At 43.4% G+C, this 20,571-nt stretch overlaps 1 protein-coding gene across 2 annotated transcripts in view; it reads right to left on the reverse strand.

The window, feature by feature from the left end:
• Positions 1-18,114: 18,114 nt before the first annotated feature.
• The window catches only part of PIWIL1 (piwi like RNA-mediated gene silencing 1), a 510,395-nt gene continuing 507,938 nt past the window's right edge, over positions 18,115-20,571 (reverse strand). For both annotated transcript variants that reach the window (XM_077461809.1, XM_077461808.1), the window contains 2 exons: positions 19,306-19,453; positions 18,115-19,219 (listed from right to left, as the gene is read on the reverse strand). In XM_077461809.1, coding sequence (XP_077317935.1) covers positions 19,103-19,219; positions 19,306-19,453 — 265 coding nt within the window. In that variant the 3' untranslated portion in view covers positions 18,115-19,102. The remainder of the gene's footprint in view (positions 19,220-19,305; positions 19,454-20,571) is intronic.

Raw genomic sequence — 20,571 nt, forward strand, 5'->3', positions numbered from 1 at the left:
CCCCCCCCCCCCCTCAGTCAGCAGCCCATACAGCCTAGAGACGGTCCCTTTAGGGTTATCTGTTGAGCATAGCTTCTCCAGAGGCGATAGCTCATTTCCCATTCTCAATGGCTGCGGTAAGCTCCCAACAAAGTGGGCCAGCTGGAAGTACCACCACTCGTCTTTTTTTCCTATTTCTCCTTTGTGTTTTAATTCGTGCAATGGCAAAATCCTCCTATTTTTTGTAATGTCTTTTATTTGTACCTTCTCTTTTTTTAACCAACTCCCACTATTAATTTTTAACCCAGGAGGGAAATATTCATTCTCTTTTAACTCTATAAGTGGGGAGTTGTACTGACCATTCAGTTTCTTATACACCCCGTTCCAAACCTTAAGTGCATTTTGTGTCAAAACATTTGTGTTCGGGTCCAGTGTCCTATACTTTGGTGGATTCCACACTATCTTATTCAACTGTGCCTTACTAAAAGTGTTTTCTAAGTTAACCCATCTTTTCCCCTTATTATTTTCCCTTACCCACTCTACTACTCTCAACAGCACGATCACTTTATAATATTTTTGGATATCAGGTACCGCTAATCCCCCTTTTTCCTTGCTTCATTTTAATATAGTAAAGGGTACTCTCGGTTTCTTATTATTCCAGATAAACCCCATTAGTAAGGACTTCATCTTAGTGAAATAATACTTCGGTACCGCTATAGGGATCATCTGAAATTTATATAAAATTTTTGGCACAATGAACATCTTTAATGCGCTAATACGTCCCATCCAAGTTAGTGATCTATTTACTAATCTATTACTTTCTTTCTTAACTTCATGCAATAAGGGGATGTCATTTAATTTATACATTTTCTCTATAGAGGTCGCTAATTTTATTCCAAGATAATTCAATTCCTTCCGCCAGGGAAATTCAAACTCTTTTTGGAGCTTACATTTTTCCAGTTTACCCATATTTAAATTTAAAATCTCTGATTTTGCTTGATTGATTTTAAAATTCGAAAGTTGGCCGTAGTGTGCTACCACTTCCATTAATTTGGGCATAGAGATACTAGGGTCACTAATGTAGAATAATACATTGCAAAAGCAGCCAATTTGTGTTCTTCCTTTCCTATTTCGATTCCCTTAATCTGTGAATCATTGCGAATCGTGGCAAGCAGTGGCTCCAGGGACAGTACAAACAAAATGGGTGATAAAGGGCACCCCTGCCTTGTTCCATTTTCCATCTCAAAAGGTAAAGACAATATGCCGTTAATCTTGACCTTGGCAGTTGGGTGGCTGTATAGTGTCCTAATCCTCTTAGCCATTTTAGGGCCCACTCCCATTGCTCCCAATGTCTGAAACATAAAGCCCCTGGGGCTTCTCTCGCCCACCTGGGACAGAAGGAGCGCAGTTCTCACCCCATTATCCTTTCCCTCCCATCCTGGTATAAAGCCCACCTGGTCCGGATGTATCAGTGAACTCATCAAGGCCTTCATTCTCCCTGCCAACACCTTAGCAAAAAGCTTTGTATCGGCATTGAGCAATGATATAGGCCTATAATTAGAACATATCGTCTCGTCCTTCCCCTCCTTCCGAATTACGGTTATAGAGGCTGAAACAGCCTCTTTACTCATTTCATATTCTACACCAAGTCCATTCATGTAACTACATAGATACGGAATTAATATTTTCTTATACTTCTTATAATAATATAAAGTAAACCCATCCGGGCCTAGGCTTTTCCCCGTAGCTGAATCCATAAGTGCCTTGTTTAATTCCTCCTCTGATATGGGTCTAACATTTCCTTATCCAGCTCCGTAATTTTTGTTAACTGAGCCTTTTCCAGGAACTCTTCCCTTTGCAGTTCCTTTTCCTCTATCGTCAGTCCCTCGGACTGATCTACTGAGTATACTTTCTCATAGTAGTTTTTAAATATTTCCGCTATCTCGGTTGTTCTAAAAGCCATATCCCCTTTACCTGATTGGATCTTTTCTATGAAGTTCCTAGATTTTTCCCTTTGTAGCCTTCTTGCTAAATATTTGGTAGGTTTATTCCCCCCCATAATACCTTTCCTTGGCTCTTTGGCTGAGGGTTTTTTGTTCCATCAAGGTTTTCAATTCATCCCGTTTAGTTATTAATTTTTGAAGGATCGTTTTATCTTGATTCAAATATTGTTTATGTTGTTTCTCAGCTATATAAATTTCCTCCAATATAGTTCTCATTTTTTCAGATCTCTCTTTTTTCTTCCTAGCTCCCCAAGATATCAGGATCCCCCTGATATAGGCCTTATGGGCCTCCCATAAATTTTGCCTAAATATATCCTCCGTATCATTTATCGCAAAATATTGTTCTAGTTCTTTCCCAACCCATTCTCCTACCTCCGCATCTTGGATTAATCCCTCGTTCAAACGCCATGTAAAAGGTATCCTTTCATCCCCCCTTATTAACATCTTCACCCTCACCGGGGAATGATCAGATAATGTAGTTATCTCAATCCTAGTCTCTACTACCCTTTCTAAGATTCTATGGTCAACAAAAATATAGTTAATCCTGGAGTACGTCCCGTGTACAGGGGAATAAAACGTATAGTCTTTCTCATTTTGGTGTTGTACTCTCCATGCGTCCACTAATTGGGACGCATGTAATTTTTGTTTGGTTCTTTTTAGCTGTACCCAACTAGTCCCCTGTACACCGGACGTACCATCTAGTCTCGGTTCTATACAAAAATGTAAATCTCCCATCAGAATCACCGGGCCTCTCTTAAAATCCATCAGCTTACCCAAGATATTAACCAAGTATTTTGCAGAGTCACGATTGGGTGCATATAAATTAACTAGGGTACACTCCATCTTTCCCAGTTTACCCTTTAAAGCTAGATATCTTCCCTCAGGGTCAACCAATCTATCTTCCAATTTAAACTGTATCTTCCTTGCAAACCCTATTGCTACCCCCCTGCCTCTATTTGTTATTGCGTCTCCATAATACCATACTGGGAAATCTTTGGAATATAGTTTAGTATTTGCTTCATGAGAGAAATGAGTTTCCTGTAAACAAATCCCCTCGGCATTATAACGTTTAAGCTCCTTTGGGATCTTATGCCTCTTACTCGGCGTGTTCAGCCCTTTGACATTATACGTCATAAAATGTATAACTGACATCTAGTATCTCCTTTTTTGCCATGCAGATTCACCTTTCCCCTTCTAAACTGCGATTTATTCTCTTCCCCCGCACAGATTTCTCCCCCCTCCTTCCCTCCCCGGCCCATACTCGGCCTTTAACTCGCTGATGGTTCCATACAACTTAACCATCGTTGAGTCTCCTCGCCAGGGCAAGCTCGTACATGTGTCTCCTCACCCCTCCCGACCCCCAAAATAAGGGGGATCGAGAGGGGGGGAGGGAAGCCCACCGGCTTTCGCCACCTCCGACTCATCCCCCCCCCCCACAGAACCCCATCCAATCCTCATCCCTCCATCCTGGGAGATCCGGCACCTGTAAACCCAATTTTTTACAAAAATCGTCGAATTCCTTATATTTAATATTTTGCTTCTTCATCTCCTCCAATAATGGTTTTAAAAGCCTTCTCCTAATCAGAGTCTCGGGGGCCAAGTCCATATATATTCTAGAGGCGATTCAGTTCGCATTGTGCGCTATACAAGTATTTCATTCATTCATATATTTGCAGCTCTATGCCCTCATATCGGGGTACCGCTCTTCCCCTCAACTTCGCCCATATGTCCGCTTTATCCTCATAGAACCTAAATCTCACGATTATATCTCGGGGTCTGCCCGAACTGTTATTTCTCAGTTGGCCGATCCGATGTACTCTCTCAATCGCGGGAAATTCTTCCTTCCCTTTATCCAGAAATGGACTAAATATTTTAATGATTTTGTTTAGATCTTCCCCTCTAGATTCAGGTACCAATCAAATTCTCATGTTTTGCCGTCTGTTGCGGTTTTCTTGGTCTTCTAATCTATATCATAATCTCCTCTGATTTTGCTGAGAAAGTTTAGCCATTTCCTTCAATTTCGTGACCTCCTGGGCCTGGTTGTCTAATCTTTCCTCTGTCGCCTCAACTCTTATTAACAGATGCCCCAAATCAACCCGTAAAAGGTTAATATCTGCTTTGATCCCAATAATGGTTTTAACCCCCTGATTGCCCCTAGTTAACCCTTTCACCCCCTTTTGCCAGTGTCACTAAGCAATAATTTTTTCTGATTGCTGCATTAGTGTCACTAGTGTCGCTAGTTATTTTTTTAGGTTCACCGCCAGGTTTTTATAGCGCTAGGTACCCCCATATACTACCCAATAATGGTTTTAACCCCGATTGCCCCTAGTTAACCCTTTCACCAGCGATCACCATATAAGTGTCACTGGTGACGCTGGTTAGCCAGTTAGTTATTTAGGTTCCCCGTCAGGTTTTTATATAGCGCCAGGAACCCCCATATACTACCTAATAAAAATTTGAACCCTGATTGCCCCTAGTTAACCCTTTCACCGGTGATCACCGTATAAGTGTTACGGGTGACTCTGGTTAGTTAGTTTGCTTTTTATAGCATCAGGGCACCCACCATTTATTACCCAATAAAGGTTTAACCCCCTGATCACCCGGCGGGTAATATCAATTAGGTTTTAGGGTCAGGGTCTGCGTCGCCCCAGGCATCGCTAGGTTAGTGCCAGTACCGCTAACACCCACGCGCAAAGCATAAACCTCCCGTAGTGGTATAGAATCTGAACAGATCAATATCTGATCAGATCTATACTAACGTCCCCAGCAGTTTAGGGTTCCAAAAAATGCATTGTTAGCGGGATCAGCCCAGATACCTGCTAGCACCTGCGTTTTGCCCCTCCGCCCAGCCCACCCAAGTGCAGTATCGATCGGTCACTGTCACTTACAAAACACTAAACACATAACTACAGCGATCGCAGAGTCAGGCCTGATCCTTGCGATCGCTAATAGTTTTTTTTGGTAGCGTTTTATATTTAAATCCGGAAGGCAGTGCTTGGTTTTCGGGGTCCCGTACGTGGCTAAGCTCCCAAAAAGTCCCCCACGTGTGGTATCCCTGTACTCGGGAGAAGCAGCAGAATTTATTTTGGGGTGTAATTTGACTTATGCCCATAGCATGTGTGAGCAATATATCATTTAGTGACAACTTTGTGCAAAAAAAAAATAAAAAATTGTAATATTCCTGCAACTTGTGGCAAAATATAAAATATTTCATGGACTCAACATGCCTTAGTAAATAGCTTGGGGTGTCTACTTTCCAAAATGGGGTCATTTGGGGGGGGGGGGTTTGTGCTATTTTGGCATTTTATGGCCTTCGAAACTGTGATAGGTAGTGAGGAGTGAAATCAAAAATTTGCACCCTTAGAAACCCTGAAGGCAGTGACTGGTTTTCGGGGTGCCGTACGCAGCTAGACTCCCAAAAAGTCCCACATATGTGGTATCCTCATACTCAGGAGAAGCAGCAGAATATATTTTGGGGTGCAATTCCACATATAACTATGGCATGTGTGAGCAATATATCATTTAGTGACAACTTTTTGTAAACTTTTTTTTTTGTGTCATTCAATCACTTGGGACAAAAAAATATTCAATGGGCTCAACATGCCCCTCAGCAATTTCTTTGGGGTGTCTACTTTCCAAAATGGGGTCATTTGGGGGGGGGGGGGTTGTACTGCCCTGCCATTTTAGAACCTCAAGAAATGAGATAGGCAGTCATAAATTAAAAGCGGTGTAAATTCCAGAAAATGTACTCTAGTTTGTAGACGCTATAACTTTTGCGCAAACCAATATACGCTTATTGACATTTTTTTTTACTAAAGACATGTGGCTGAATACATTTTGCCCTAAATGTATGACTAAAATTGAGTTTATTCGATTTTTCTTAGAACAAAAAGTAGAAAATATCTTTTTTTCTCAAAATTTTCGGTCTTTTTCCATTTATATCGCAAATTTAAATCGCAGAGGCAATCAAATACAATCAAAAGAAAGCTCTATTTGTGGGAAGAAAAGAACGCAAATTTCGTTTGGGTACAACATTGCATGACCATGCAATTACCAGTTAAAGCAGTGAAGTGCGAAATTGTAAAAAGACCTCTGGTCCTTAGACTGAAAATTGGTCCGAGGCTAAAGTGGTTAATGACCAGACCAATTTTCAGCTTTTGGTGCTCTCACATTTTGAATGACAATTACTCAGTCATGCAACACTGTACCCATATGAAATTTTTGTCCTTTTTTTCACACAAATGGAGCTTTCTTTTGGTGGTATTTAATCACTGCTGTTTTTTTTTTATGCTATTAAAGAAAAAAAGACCGAAAATTCTGTAAAAAAATGAATTTTTCTTTGTTTCTGTTATAAAATTTAGCAGATTAGTAATTTTTCTTTATAAATTTTGGCCAAAATTTATACTACTACATATCTTTGGTAAAAATAAGTACAAATTGGTGGCTATTATTTGGTCTTTGTGAAAGTTATAGAGTCCACAAGCTATGGTGCCAATATCTGAAAATTGATCACACCTGAAGTACTGACGGCTTATTTCAATTCTTGAGACCCTAACATGCCGTAAAAGTACAAATACCCCCCAAATAACCCATTTTTGGAAAGAAGACATTCCATTTTTTTGAAGTTGTCATTTTTTCCCACAATTTGCAAAATCAAGATTTTTTTTTCCTTTTTTTCACAAAATTGTCATATTATCAGTTTATTTCTCACACACAGCATATGCATACCACAAATTACACCCCAAAACACATTCTGCTATTACTCCCGAGCACGGCGATACCACATGTGTGAGATTTTTACACAGCGTGGCCACATACAGAGGCCCAAAATGAAGGGAGCACCATCTGACATTTCTCTCCTACATGTAAAAAAATCATCATTTATTTGCCAGAAAATTACATAGAACCCCAAAACATTAAATATGTTTTTTTAGCAAAGACCCTAGAGAATACAATGGCGGTCATTGCAAATTTTTATCTCGCACGGTATTTGCACAGCAATTTTTCAAACGCTTTTTTTTGGGGAAAAAAACTGTTTTGTGCATAAAAAAAAAGAAAAAACCAGTTAAGTTAGCCCAATTTTTGCATAATGTGAAAGATGAAGTTATGCTGAGTAAATAGATACCTAACATGTCACTCTTCAAAATTGCACATGCTCGTGGAATGGCGCCAAACGTCGCTACTTAAAAATCCCCATAGGCGACGCTTAAATTTTTTTTTACTGGTTACATGTTTTGAGTTACAGAGGAGGTCTAGGGCAAGAATTATTGCTCTCGCTCGAACGTTCACGGCGATACCTCACATGTGTGGTTTGAACACCGTTTTGATATGTGGGCGTATGCGTTCGCTTCTGCATGCGAGCAAATGGGGACAGGGGCGCTTTAAAAAAATTTTTTTTTAATTATTGTTCATTTTACTTTATTTTAGTTTGACATTTTTTGATCACTTTTATTCCTATTACAAGGAATGTAAACATCCCTTGTAATAGGAATATAGCATGACAGGTCCTCTTTACAGTGAGATATGGGGTCAATAAGACCCCACATCTCACCTCTAGGCTGGGAAGCCTGAAATAAAAAAATAAATAAAAGATTCCGGCTTTGATCGTATTGGCAAGTCGGTAGAAGCACCAGAGGGCGGGCGTCTATGGCTGGGTATCTCCGAGAATGGCTGGGTATCTTCGAGTATGGCAATTTATGGCAGGGTATTGCAGAGTATAGGCAGGGTATTGCAGAGTATTGGCTGTATTGCAGAGTATTGGCTGGTATTGCAGAGTATTGGCGGGTATTGCAGAGTACTGGCGGGTATTGGAGAGTTTTGGCAGGGTATTGCCAGGGTATTGAGGGGTTAAATTCAGTGAGCAGCGATGTGGGCACTGCAGATGCAGTCCACAGCGCTGCTGACACCGATCTCTTCCCCCTCCACTGTACCGATTGGTACAGAGAGGGGAGGGAGGAACCGGCGTCATAACATGACGCCGGCTTGTTTACAAGTGATCACTCTGTCATTTGACGGAGTGATCGCGTGGTAAACGGCCGCGATGAGCGCCGGGGCCTGTGGAGCGTTCAGGGGGCGTGCGAGAGCAGAATTCTGGGAGGCCGTTAATTAACGGCCTCTCAGAGTTAAACAACCGCCCTGTAGCCATTAATCGGCTATGGGCCCGTTGTTAAGTGGTTAATGCGGGCTCAAGCAGACCTTTGTTGACCGTAATCTACTGTACATAACTTTCCTGTATTCCACTTAATTATTTTAACCACCTCTTATCTTATCTTGTCTGATTTATATGCATTTCAAGGACTTTGAGATAATTCTATATAACCTTTACACAGTTTAGAATATCAGTATGAAGCAGAGAGGTCATCTAAAGTTCAACATCTATTGGTCAATATGAAATTCTACTACTTTTAGGCAATCGTTTGCAAACAAATATAAATGATTATAAAATAGGATCTAAATTCTCTAACACTTTCATATAAAAGCAATCCTAGTGGCTAGTTAGCCTCTAGACTATTTTATAAGCTGTGGGAGGGAACGACCCCCCCCCCAACAGTCTTCCATGGTTTTCTCTTGTTCTCCTGTCCCAACAGGGAACCCGAGAATGCAGCCGGTGGTTCAGCCAGCTGACCATAGAGTTGATCAGAGACCAGAACGGCTCCAATCATCTCTATGGCCTAAGAAACCGGAAGTTACGAGCATTACATGACTTAGGTTTCGCTGGATATAAACAGTGCCATTGGGAAATTGGCAAAGCATTTTATCACACCAATCTTGGTGTGGTTAGATGCTTTGAGGGCACAAGAGAGATCTAGGGTCTAATAGACCCCAATTTTTTTCAAAAAAGAGCACCTATCACTACCTATTGCTATCATAGGGGATATTTACATTCCCTGCAATAACAATAATAAAAAAAAATGAAAGGAACAATCTAAAAATATAATATTAAAGCTAAATAAATCATTTTTTTTTTTTTTAAAAGCACCCGTCCCCCCCCTTGCTCGCTTACACGCAAGGTGAACGCAAGCATCAGTCTGGTGAGTTGTACCATGCATGCGAGTTATCACCGTGAAGGTCAGATCGAGGGCACTAATTTTAGCAGTAGACCTCCTCTGTAGATCTAAAATGGAAACCTGTAAAGGCTTTTAAAAATGTATGTAGTTTGTCGCCGCTGCACGTTTGCGCAATTTTAAAGCATGTCGTGTTTGGTATCCATGTACTCGGCATAAGATCATCTTTTTAATTTCATCAAACATTTGGGCAAAATATTGTTTTAGTGCATTAAAATAAATTAATTACAGAAAAATCACTGCGCAAATACTGTGTGAAAAATAGTTGCAAGACCCACCATTTTAATCTGTAGGGCCTTTGCTTTAAAAATATATATATAATATTGGGGGTTCGAAGTCATTTTCTTGCAAAAAACATTTTTCATGTAAAGAAAAAGTGTCAGAAAGGGCTTTGTCTTCAAGTGGTTAGAAGAGTGGGTGATGTGTGACATAAGCTTCTAAATGTTGTGCATAAAATGCCAGGACAGTTCAAAACCCCACAAAACCCACCCCTTTTTGGAAAGTAGACACCCCAAGCTATTTGTTGATAGGATTTTTTCACAAGTTTCGGGAAAATTACACTTTTTTTGCAGAAAGTGGTCACTAAATGATATATTGTTCCAAACATGGCATGATGTGGAATTACACCCCAAAATGCATTCTGCTGCTTCTCCTGAGTAAGGGGATACCTCATGTGTGAGACTTTTTGGGAGCCTAGCCGTGTACAGGACCCCGAAAACCAATCACCGCCTTCAGGATTTCGAAGGGTGTACATTTTTGATTTTACTGCTCACTAATTATCAGTTTTGAAGGCTAACTGGGCACTTCATGGCCTCCGAAACTGTGATAGGCAGTGAGGAGTGAAATCAAAAATGTACCCTCTTAGAAAGCCTGAAGGCAGTCATTGGTTTTCGGGGGCCTTTACGCTGTTAGACTGCCAAAAAGTTCCACACATATGGTATCCCTGTAGTCAGAGAAGCAGCAGAATGTATTTTGGGGTGCAATTACACATAAAACCATGCCATGTTTGAACAATATATCATTGAGTTGTGTAAAAAAAATTGCAATATTCCCGAAACTTGTGACAAAATATGAAATAATTAATGGACTCAACATGCCTCTCAGCAAATAGCTTGAAGTGTCTTCTTTCCAAAATGGGGTAATTTGGGGGGGGGTGTTCTATTATCTTGTCATTTCATGGCCTCCAAAACTATAAATAGTGAGGTATACCGTGTACACACGGTCGGACTTTCCAGCAGAAAAAGTCAGAGGGAATCATTTCATTGGGTATTCCGATCGTGTGTGGGCTTCAGTTGACTTTTTTTATTTATTTTTTTTATTCCGACGAACCTAGAAATAGAACATGTTTTAAATCTTTCTGACGGAATTAATTTACCATTGGGAAAACCATCTGCCTGTATGCTGGTCCGACAGACCAAAAACGACGTGTGATCTGTAGTGAGAAGGAAAACAAAAATGTACACGCTTGGAAATACTGAAGGCGGTCCTTGGTTTTCAGGGTCCTGTATGCGGCTAGGCTCCCAAAAAGTTTCAAACATGAGGTATCCCCATACCCAGAAGATGCAGCAGAATGTATTTTGGGGTGTAATTCCATATATAAACATGCCATGTGTGAGCAATATATCATTTAATGACAACTTTTTTTTTGTAATTTTCCAATCACTTTAGACATAAAAATAAAATATTCAATGGGCTCAACATGCCTCTTAGCAATTTCCTTGGGGTGCCTACTTACCAAAATGGGGTCATTGGGGGGGGGGGTGTGTGTGTGTTTGTACGGCCCTGCCATTTTAGCACCTCAAGAAATGAGATAGGTAGTCATAAACTAAAAGCTGCGTTGATTCCAGAAAATGTACCCTAATTTGTAGATGCTATATCTTTTGTGCAAACCAATAATTATACGCTTACTGACATTTTTTTTTACCAAAGACGTGGCTGCATACATTTTGGCCTAATTGTATGACTAAAATTTAGTTTATTAAAAAAATTTTATAACAAAAAAGTAGAAAATATAATTTTTTCGTTCTTTTTCCATTTATATCGCAAAAAATCAAAGCTGCAAATACCATCAAAAGAAAACTCTATTTGTGGTAAAAAAAAAGGATGCAAATTTAGTTTGTGTATAACATTGCATTACCGCAATGTTCAGTTAAAGCAGCGCAGTGCCAAATTGTAAAAAGTCTTCCGGTCATTGAGCTGCCAAATCCTCCGGGGCTGAAGTGGTTAATATTTTGCACATCACTTTGTATTTTTGCACTTTACTTTCTTATGGTTGTAGAATTTGTACAGGATCCAGCTAGAGTTTACTGGACGTGATTTGTACCACAAAGTAATAATTTGCAAGGATCTTGTGTGGAATTAGACATTATTTTATTTATTATATTTTATTATTTATATATATATATTATATATTTTTTATTTTATATTGTCTTAAAGGCTTGGTACTCTCATGCTTAACCTAGACCATAATTAGATCCAAGACTGCCTAGGGTGGTGTCAGTGATCCAACTTCCACCATTTGAAAAGTGATACTGACATTGGTTGCTATGTCCAAACATGACTGCTCTCCTAATGGGAGGTTGACTAGCTATCTCCTAATGGGAGGTTGACTAGCTATCTACGACCGGTATGCCACTTGGTAAATACACCGGGGCAGTTGACCTAATGGGAGGTGGTTATACATAATGAAGCAGAGAAAACAATGGTGATCTGGATAAAATAGGATTTTTGTACTCATCGTAAAATCCTTTTCTCTGTAATTCACCGATCGACACAGCTCCTCTCTGTAACAAAATAGGTTGTCCGCTCTATCACTGGAGATACTAGGCAAGTTGTAATACAACACTTCAGAACGTTTAATTCCGCCCATGGGGCGGTCCCTATGCTACAACCCCACAGCCTGCTCAGGCAGAACTCAGTACGTCAACAAGCAGTATAACGTAAAGAGAAAAAGGAGGAGCGTGTGCTGTGTCGGTTGGTGAATTACAGAGAAAAGGATTTTACGGTGAGTACAAAAATCCTATTTTCTCTTATATTCAGCGACCCACACAGCTCCTCTCTGTAACAAAATGGGACGTCCCCAAGCAGTGCCAAACGAGAGGTGGGGAAAAACAGCATAAAAACTTCATCCACCATGGCAAGTGGGAACTAGTGAAACTAAACCCACAAAAAAACAACAGTGTGTGGAAAAACACCACCATAACCGGGTATCCTCCACAGGAGTTATCCCCAAGACCGCAACCATTTGCGGAAGTAATGCAACAGTGCATTAACATAACAGTACTGCGTTTTTATGGAAAAACCAGGAAAAATATCAATTGCATGTAGAATTGCAACTACACGGCCACCTGCAAAACTTTGCGGCCAAAACAAGCATCAGCCGATGCACTAATGTCTACCTTGTAGAACTTGGTAAACGTAGGGACAGGCGACCAGGTCGCTGCCTTACACACCTGAGCGGCCAACGCTTGGTGTCGGAAGGCCCAAGATGTTCTGATTGCCCTTGTAGAGTGGGCCGTGACCGGAAAGGGGGGCACCTGCCCCTTCAAGGTGTAGGCTTGTACTACAATCTGTCTGATCCACCTGGAAATGGTGGCCGACGAGACCGCCATACCCTTCTTTGGACCAGCCACCGAAACAAACAGTGAGTCTGCCTTCAGAAAGGGAGCCGTGGCAGACAAATACACTTTCAGAGCCCTAACCGCGTGAAGGGCCACCTCTTTGGGGTGCTTCGGCAATACAATGTCCTCATTAATATGAAAAGCCAAGACCACCTTCGATAGAAAGGACAGTTGCAGACGCAACACCACCTTATCCATGTGGATGACCAGATAAGGCGACTTGCAGGACAAGGCTGATAATTCCGAAACCCTCCTGGCCGATGTGATGGCCACTAGAAAGACCACTTTCTGGGAAAGAGTCAACAGGGGAATCTCCCTGATGTTTTCAAATGGCGGTTTTTGAAGCGCCGACAACACCAGGTTGAAATCCCATGGGGGTAACGGTGGACGCACCGGAGGGACTACGTGACGTACCCCCTGAACGAAGGGTCGCTGAAAAAAGACAGCCAAAGCTGAAATTTGCCCTTTGATGGTGCTTAATGCCAATCTCTTGTCAACTCCTTGCTGGAGAAACATTAGGATCCTGGATATGGAAAAGGAGCACGGATGCCATCCTTTCTCCTCACACATGCAGACGTAGGCCTTCCAGGTATGATGGTAAATCTTCAGAGAAGAAGATTTCCGTGCTCTCAACATAGTTGGAATCCCTGAGTCCGACAGACCCCGGTTCCTCAACACCTAACTCTCAATAGCCATGCCGTTAAAGCCGGCTATGGTTAAAGCAGGGTGAACGATCGGACCTTGAGAAAGGAGGTCCTCTCGCAACGGCAGTCACCAGGGAGCGTCTGTCAACAGATCTGCGTACCAGGGCCCCTGAGGCCAATATGGGGCAACCAGGATTACTGGAATCCCCTTGGCTTCCACTCTGAAGCAGATGTGGCAACAGTTTTAGCGGAGGAAAGGTGTAGATCAAATGGTACTGATCCCACGGAGCCACCAGCGTGTCTGACGCATCTGCCCACGGATCTCAGGTCCTGGACACGAATCTTGGCACCTTCCAATTGAGACGGGAGGCCAATAAATCCACATCTGGTGTGCCCCACTTCAGGCACAGCAGCCTGAATATCTCCGGATGCAACGCCCATTCTCCTGGGTCCAGCATCTGCCGACTCAGATGGTCCGCCTGCCAATTTTCCACCCCAGGAATGTAAATGGCCGACTGAGCCGGCACGACGCTCTGCCCACCGAAGTATGTGAGCGACCTCCCGAGCAGGGGCTGGCTTCTTGTTTCCCCTTGGTGATTTATGTATGCCGCGGCCGTGGCATTGTCCGACTGTATCCTGATCGGACGCCCCTTGAAGACTCAACGACCATGTGTGGAGGCACAGCCTGATCGCTCTCAATTCGAGCAGATTAATCAGCAACTTGGATTCTTCCGTCGACCAGAGGCCCTGAGCTGACTGAATCCCCATCACTCCACCCCAGCCGGATAGACTGGCGTCCGTAGTGATCACCGTCCATTTCAGAGGAAGAAACGATTTTTCGGACTGAATCACCGGGGGCCTCAACCACCAGATCAGAGAATCCCTGACTGGTTGGCTCACCTGGATCTGTCGATCCAGGGACAACTGAGATTTGTCCCATTTTCACAAGATCTCCTTCTGCAGTACTCTGGTGTGAAACTGGGCAAAAGGTACTGCCTTGAAGGAGGCTACCATGAGTCCCAGTACTCGCATGCAAAAGCGGAGCGACGAGCACTTGCGATACAACAGTAGTTTGACCGCAGATCTGAGAGCCTGCAGTTTGTCTGAAGGGAGAAAAACTCTCCCTTCCCTGGAGTCCAATAGCAAACCTAGGTACTCCAGATGCTGGGTCGGCACAATCACGACTTCTTTAGGTTCAACAGCCACCCAAATTCTTGCAGGGTCTGCATGGTGATCGCCACACCCTCCTCTAATTCTGAGGTGGAAGATGCTCTCAGGAGATCGTCCAGGTAGCCAATGATTGCGATCCCCTGTTGTCGCAACAACGCCAATACTGGAGCCAGTACCTTGGTAAAGACTCGGGGGGCTGATGCCAGGCCAAAGGGAAGAGCCACAAATTGGTAATGGGCTTCCCCGACTGCCAAACGGAGAAGTTTTTGATGCCAACGGCATATGGGTATGTGCAGTTATGCATCCTGGATGTCTAAGGACGCTAGGGAGTCCACTTGATGGAGTGCAGGGACTACTGAGCGAACTGATTCCATTCTGAACCTCTGCACTTTCACAAAGTGATTGAGGGCTTTCAAGTCCAAGATCGGACGTACCCTTTCCTTCTTGAGAACCACAAACAGATTTGAGTAGAATCCCTGGAAGCATTCCGATTCCGGTACAATCACCCCCTGATTCATCAAGTCCCTTACCGCCCCCAACAGGGCCTCCCGGTGAACCGGGTATGCTGGAGGGGAAGAATCTGTTTGGCGACCAAGAGAGAAAAGTCTTGTAGCCTGTGGAAATCAGATCGCAGACCCATTGGTCGGATAACCGGGAGGATCACTGGGCTGCAAACTACCGAAGGCAACCCCCCACCCCAGACATGGGTGGGGGCAAACTTTCATGCGGTAGCACTTTTATTCGCAGGCTTATTAGGCTTGCGGTTCCAGGGACGCTTTTGGCCATCCTGCCGGGCTGGGGAGGTTTTGTCGAAGCACCGGGCGGTTGAAAAAGGCGATTGTGAGCGGAAAAAGAGGGACCTTGCCTGAGGCGTGGCTCTTTAGCCTTCCTGGCCTGTGGGAGTAGAGTACTCTTACCACCAGCGGCATTTTTAATAATGTCATCTAACGAGGCTCCAAAGAGACATTCGCCAAGGAAGGGAAGATCCATCAGGGCTTTCTTGGATGCCTGGTCAGCAGACCAGCATTTTAGCCAAATCAGGCACCTCAGCACCACTGAAGCCCTGGATAACAGAGGGAGAGTATCCAGGGCCGCATCACAGACATACTTAAGGCCTTGCACTAGTTGGGCTGCTAGTTCCACGCAGACAGGGGAGGCCTGTTGCTCTCCCAATTCGCGGTGCAAAACTTTTGCCCACTCAGTAAGTGTCTGCGACACCAGTGCGGATGCCAGTACAGATCGCACGGCTGACCCCACAACCGTAAACAAGAAACGAGCCACCACCTCTGCCTTCCTGTCCATGGGATCCTTGAATGCAGGAGTCCCCTCAACCGGGATCGTGGTTACTTTGTTTAACCTGGATACCTGGGGGGTCCACGACCGGAGGAGCCGACCATTTTTTTGAGAAGGCTTTCCTCAAAGGGGTAATGCACCGCCATGTATTTGGGGACCGAAAAGGTCAGTTGCGGGCGACCCCATTCCTTTTAAATTAACTTATCAAAATAAGTCAGATACGGGAACACCTTAGGTGAACGTGCTGGCTTGCGGGACCCAAAAGGGACCGGTACATTAGCAGAGGGATCCGCTGGCTCCTGAATCTTCAGGATATCACGCACAGCTGTGATAAGTGCTCCAACTAGCGCTTTGTCGTGCACGGACCTGGACGGGGACACATCCTCACTGTCCTGGTTAGCATCATCTGACAAGACAGAGCAGGGGTCACCGGCCTCAGCAGGACCCGAGTCTGCGTCAGAGCTCTCCCCAGAGGAGGGGGAGGGCAGGGGCTGCATTTTAGCACCTTTCTTCCCACGTACCGCCTCTATCTTGGCAACGAACAAATTGAGGACCGCTGTAAGGGTGTCCATAGGGACCGTGCAGTCCACAGGTGACCCAGTTGCAATTGCCTGGATTTTGGGGGAAGAAACACCAGTTTCTGAAGCCATGCTGACCCTACCCTGTCTGCCACCCGAAGGGGACTTAGGACAGTGACAGTCCCACCCTCCTGCTGCCTGAGGGGCTCTAACCCGCTGGACTCACCACCCTGGCCCGTTCCGCACTGTATTACCGCAATGCCTGATGATCCCCAGTGCTCCCAGATAGATGCAAAGATAGCAGAAAACTGTTGGTGGCCAGCCGGTCGCACGATCGGTGAACGATCAAAAACACATGTTCAGAACACAGGATAACCTTCCCAGCGCCCTGTGATGACCAAACAGGAAGCAGAGGGCACAGGGGCAGCTGCTAGAGTATAAAAACGTGGTACGGCTACAAGAAAATGGCCGCCGGTGTTTCCAATAGGGAATCACCAGGAAAATGGCCGACTGAAGCCAGTCTGACCCTTGCCCATACTTAAAATGGCCACCGAGCAGAGCCATGAGGGACTAGAGAGAACATGCGGCAGGCACAGCGCTGCACCAACACAGGGGCATGACTACACAGGCATCCAGCGGGACTAATCTTCAGGACCCAGCACAGCTAAAACCCCCAGGCGAGAGCCCAGACACACCGCTCAGCACATGTACAGTGAACCCCCCGTGAGGGGGGGAAGGAGGGGAGTTAGGGACAGGGGAGAGAAGAGAGGGGGGTGGCCCTGAATCAACCTCCCAGGGAATGCCCAGCTGCTCCACCCTGCCAGGCAGGGAGCGCTGAACTTACCAGTCCTGAAGCTGGGAGACATTCCATGGTAGTCAGCTCCTGATCAGTACAGGGAAGACTACTGGCCTCGGCATACTGTGACGCAGACATCAGTAGCCTAGTCATATGTACGCCCCGGAGCATAAAGCACACCGACCACCTCTGGAGGCATGTCGTGGTCTGCCGAGCCTTAGCTGCGACCTGCACACGCTCGCTGGCCGAACTGGGGATAAGTGAACCAGCCTGTCACCCAGCTGGCTGTTGAAAGAAGATCACAGGATCATTCATCTTGCGCAAAAAGCCAAGCTTCTGCATCAAAAAAAAAAAAAAAAAAAACACGGACCGATGGGCCCACAGGGTTCCTAGGTCTTATCTCCTCACTAGGCAAGAAAAAACTGAGTTCTGCCTGAGCAGGCTGTGAGGTTGTAGCATAGGGACCGCCCCATGGGCGGAACTAAAAGTTCTGAAGTGTTGTATTACATCTTGCGTAGTATCTCCAGGGATAGGGCTAACAACCCATTTTGTTACAGAGAGGAGCTGTGTCGGTCGGTGAATATAAGAGAAATAGATTTTAATTGCCTGGTGGCAAGGGAGAGAAGCAGGTTCTTGAGATTAGTCTTTTCTCTTTATCTGGGACAGAGGGAGGGAGGAGGAGTTGGGAGAGCGGCGGCAGAAGTTTACTGCATAGAGCAAAGGCAGAAGTTCTCTGCATTCACAGAGCCCGGGGCTGTTATGGGCATCTCTGTGTGAAATGCCTGCCCTGTTCTCAGCTAGGTGGAAGTCTGTGTGAGCAAGGCTGGCATAAGCACACCTTAAAGGGCCCCTGGTTTTAGCGTCCCCTACGGTCTGTCGTCCTCAGGCAGCCGCCTAAACTTGTATAGTAGGCTTTACATGGCACATGCAAATACCAAAGTGTGGGAAAGCATTGGAAGACTTATGCTAGGCATAAAAAGTGCCCATTAATTGTCTGTGTGTATAAACGTTAGAAGCAATAAATAACTAAACTGTAAATCAACTTTTATTGCAGGTGCAATGTAACAAAGACAAACTGCATGAACAACAAAAACATATGAATCCATAAGGCTGACTCATTTTCTCAAATTTTTTGTGAATAAAGTAAAACAAATAATTTCACATTGCAAAGAATATCCAATCATATGAAAGTTAAAAAACAAACAAAAACAAAGGAATTTTACTATTTTCACTTATTCAATGATATGAAGTTGTGCTGACTTCAATCATGTGTGAACAAAGTAAACACAATCTACTTCATTATTTTCAAATTGTGTTGCAAACAGGTAACTGCCGATACTAAAACAAACTAATATTAAAATTACCATATATTTAGATAGAATATACAATTTTAAATGCAAAAGAAACGTGTTCACGTTGAAAACCTGATCATGTCCAAGGAGAAACTTTTATTTTTGCCAGCACATGACTGAACTAAAGCTGGCAATATAGTTATTTTTTATTTTTTCGTTCAGCCAGTGGACTGAACAAAAATAAAATCTTCCATGCAAGAACATGGCATTGTATATGCTGTTGACAAAATATGTTGAAATTGGGACCTAATGGTCTTGACAAATTTTAATCACTGAATAGACAGCTTTAGGGGGCATTCTCACCCACAAATACAAAGCTGTGGGCGACAGCCCCATTGAAAGCAATGGAAGACTGCCACTTCCACAGCTAATCATAGTTGCTCGCATGTAATTGCTCATGCAGCAATCACATAAGTGATTGGTCCTGGATGCAGACTTCCTATATTTCACCTTGAGTTGGCAACACAAACACTTCTCAATCAAGAAAGGGTGTGGCTTGTATGTCAGAGAAAGTGTATTATTAGCTATAACAATTAGAATTGTACACTGGCATACATGCCTGAAAAAAATGGTTGAATCTCAGTACTGAACAGACACTAACATATGAAATAACTGTTGATACTGTCATAAAACATTGAACATTAGAAAATCTGCCAATTTCTTCTACAAGTAGTAAAGTTGGTCAGAAAGTGACAGATGTGGTTCTTTGTGTATACTCTGTCCCACCAGAAATGCCAGTTTATGGGCATACTGACAAGGAGCTGGCACTCGAATAACTCCCTGTATTGAAAAGAAAACAGAATACGCAATTAAAATGCAGACACTAAAACAACAAAAACATTAATGTACGCACATCAGGTACTTACTGGCCAGTTGTAGTACAAATGGCACATTTTGTATGTCAGTCTCTGCATGTAGTCTGGCTTCAGGGAGCCAGTGTCATATACAACGTTGTAATGTGTTGGGGACACTGTACCTTGTCTTACAGACTGACTTATTATGAAGAAGTCGTACCTATAGCAAAAACATGTAAATGTTATACATAAAATTATGCAATAACTTGTGAAAAAAAGGGATTTTGACATACCTGTAAATTTAATATCTTATAATAGAGTAGAAGACGCAATAAACGGTATATGCCGCTACCTTCTAATGATTAATTAATGATTGGCAAAAGCTTTGTCAAGAACTGCCACCCAGAGTACCCATATAACCCAGCCCATTCAATGGGGTTCCGGTGCTTTAGCAAGCAGTAAGGAGATCATAAGTAAAAAAAAGGGGAGAAACCCATGTCCTGTATTGTGTTCCAAGATATGAAATTTACATGTAGAGTGCCAATTAAAAGTATGAACCCCTTGGCATTAACTGGTTTTCTACTGTAATTTGCCATAAAATGTGATCTGATCCTCATTCAAGTAACAACAATAGACAAGCACAATGTGCTCAAGATAACACAGAAACAATTCTAGATTCTTGTGTCTTTATGGAACACATCTATTAAACATTCACATTGCTGGGGGACAAAGTAAGAGAAGCTATATAGACTAATTAGTTCAACAAAAATTTATTGAAGTCAGTAGTTTGCACACATGGGAGTCAAACTAATAAAATTAGTTTGGAGGTGTGGTCTAGAGCTACTCTGATACAGTGCCTTGAAAAAAGTATTCATAGCTCTTGAAATTTTCCACATTTCATGTTACAACCAAAAACATACAAGTATTTTATTGGGAAATATGTGATAGGCCAACACAAAGTGGTACATAATTGTAATTTTTCCTAGAGATGAATATGCTCCACCATATGGATATGGGGTTCCTGGACAGATTTGAACCTCTGAATGGAGAGGGACCGATATCTCAGCAATTTCGTGGACCAAATCAGTGCGGGCAGGCAGGGCTGCTGATAGAAATCATGGGGCCCCGTACAGCCTACCTGACGGGGCCCGCTTTAGCCACATCCCTGGCCCCGCCCCTATACCGAGAGGCTAGGGTATACAGACAGCACCCCCCCACCAATTTAACACAACTAGAGGATGATCAAATGAAATGGAATCAGTATACAGAGGTTAACTTTTTCTGAGAGATATTAAAGGAACACTCTAACCACAATGACCACTTCAGTGATTTGAAGTG

This window comes from Lithobates pipiens, unplaced genomic scaffold (assembly GCF_037356315.1).
Source record: "Lithobates pipiens isolate NorthernLeopardFrog02 unplaced genomic scaffold, aLitPip1_a1.2 Scaffold_3, whole genome shotgun sequence".
In the NCBI taxonomy this organism is placed as follows: Eukaryota; Metazoa; Chordata; class Amphibia; order Anura; family Ranidae; genus Lithobates; species Lithobates pipiens.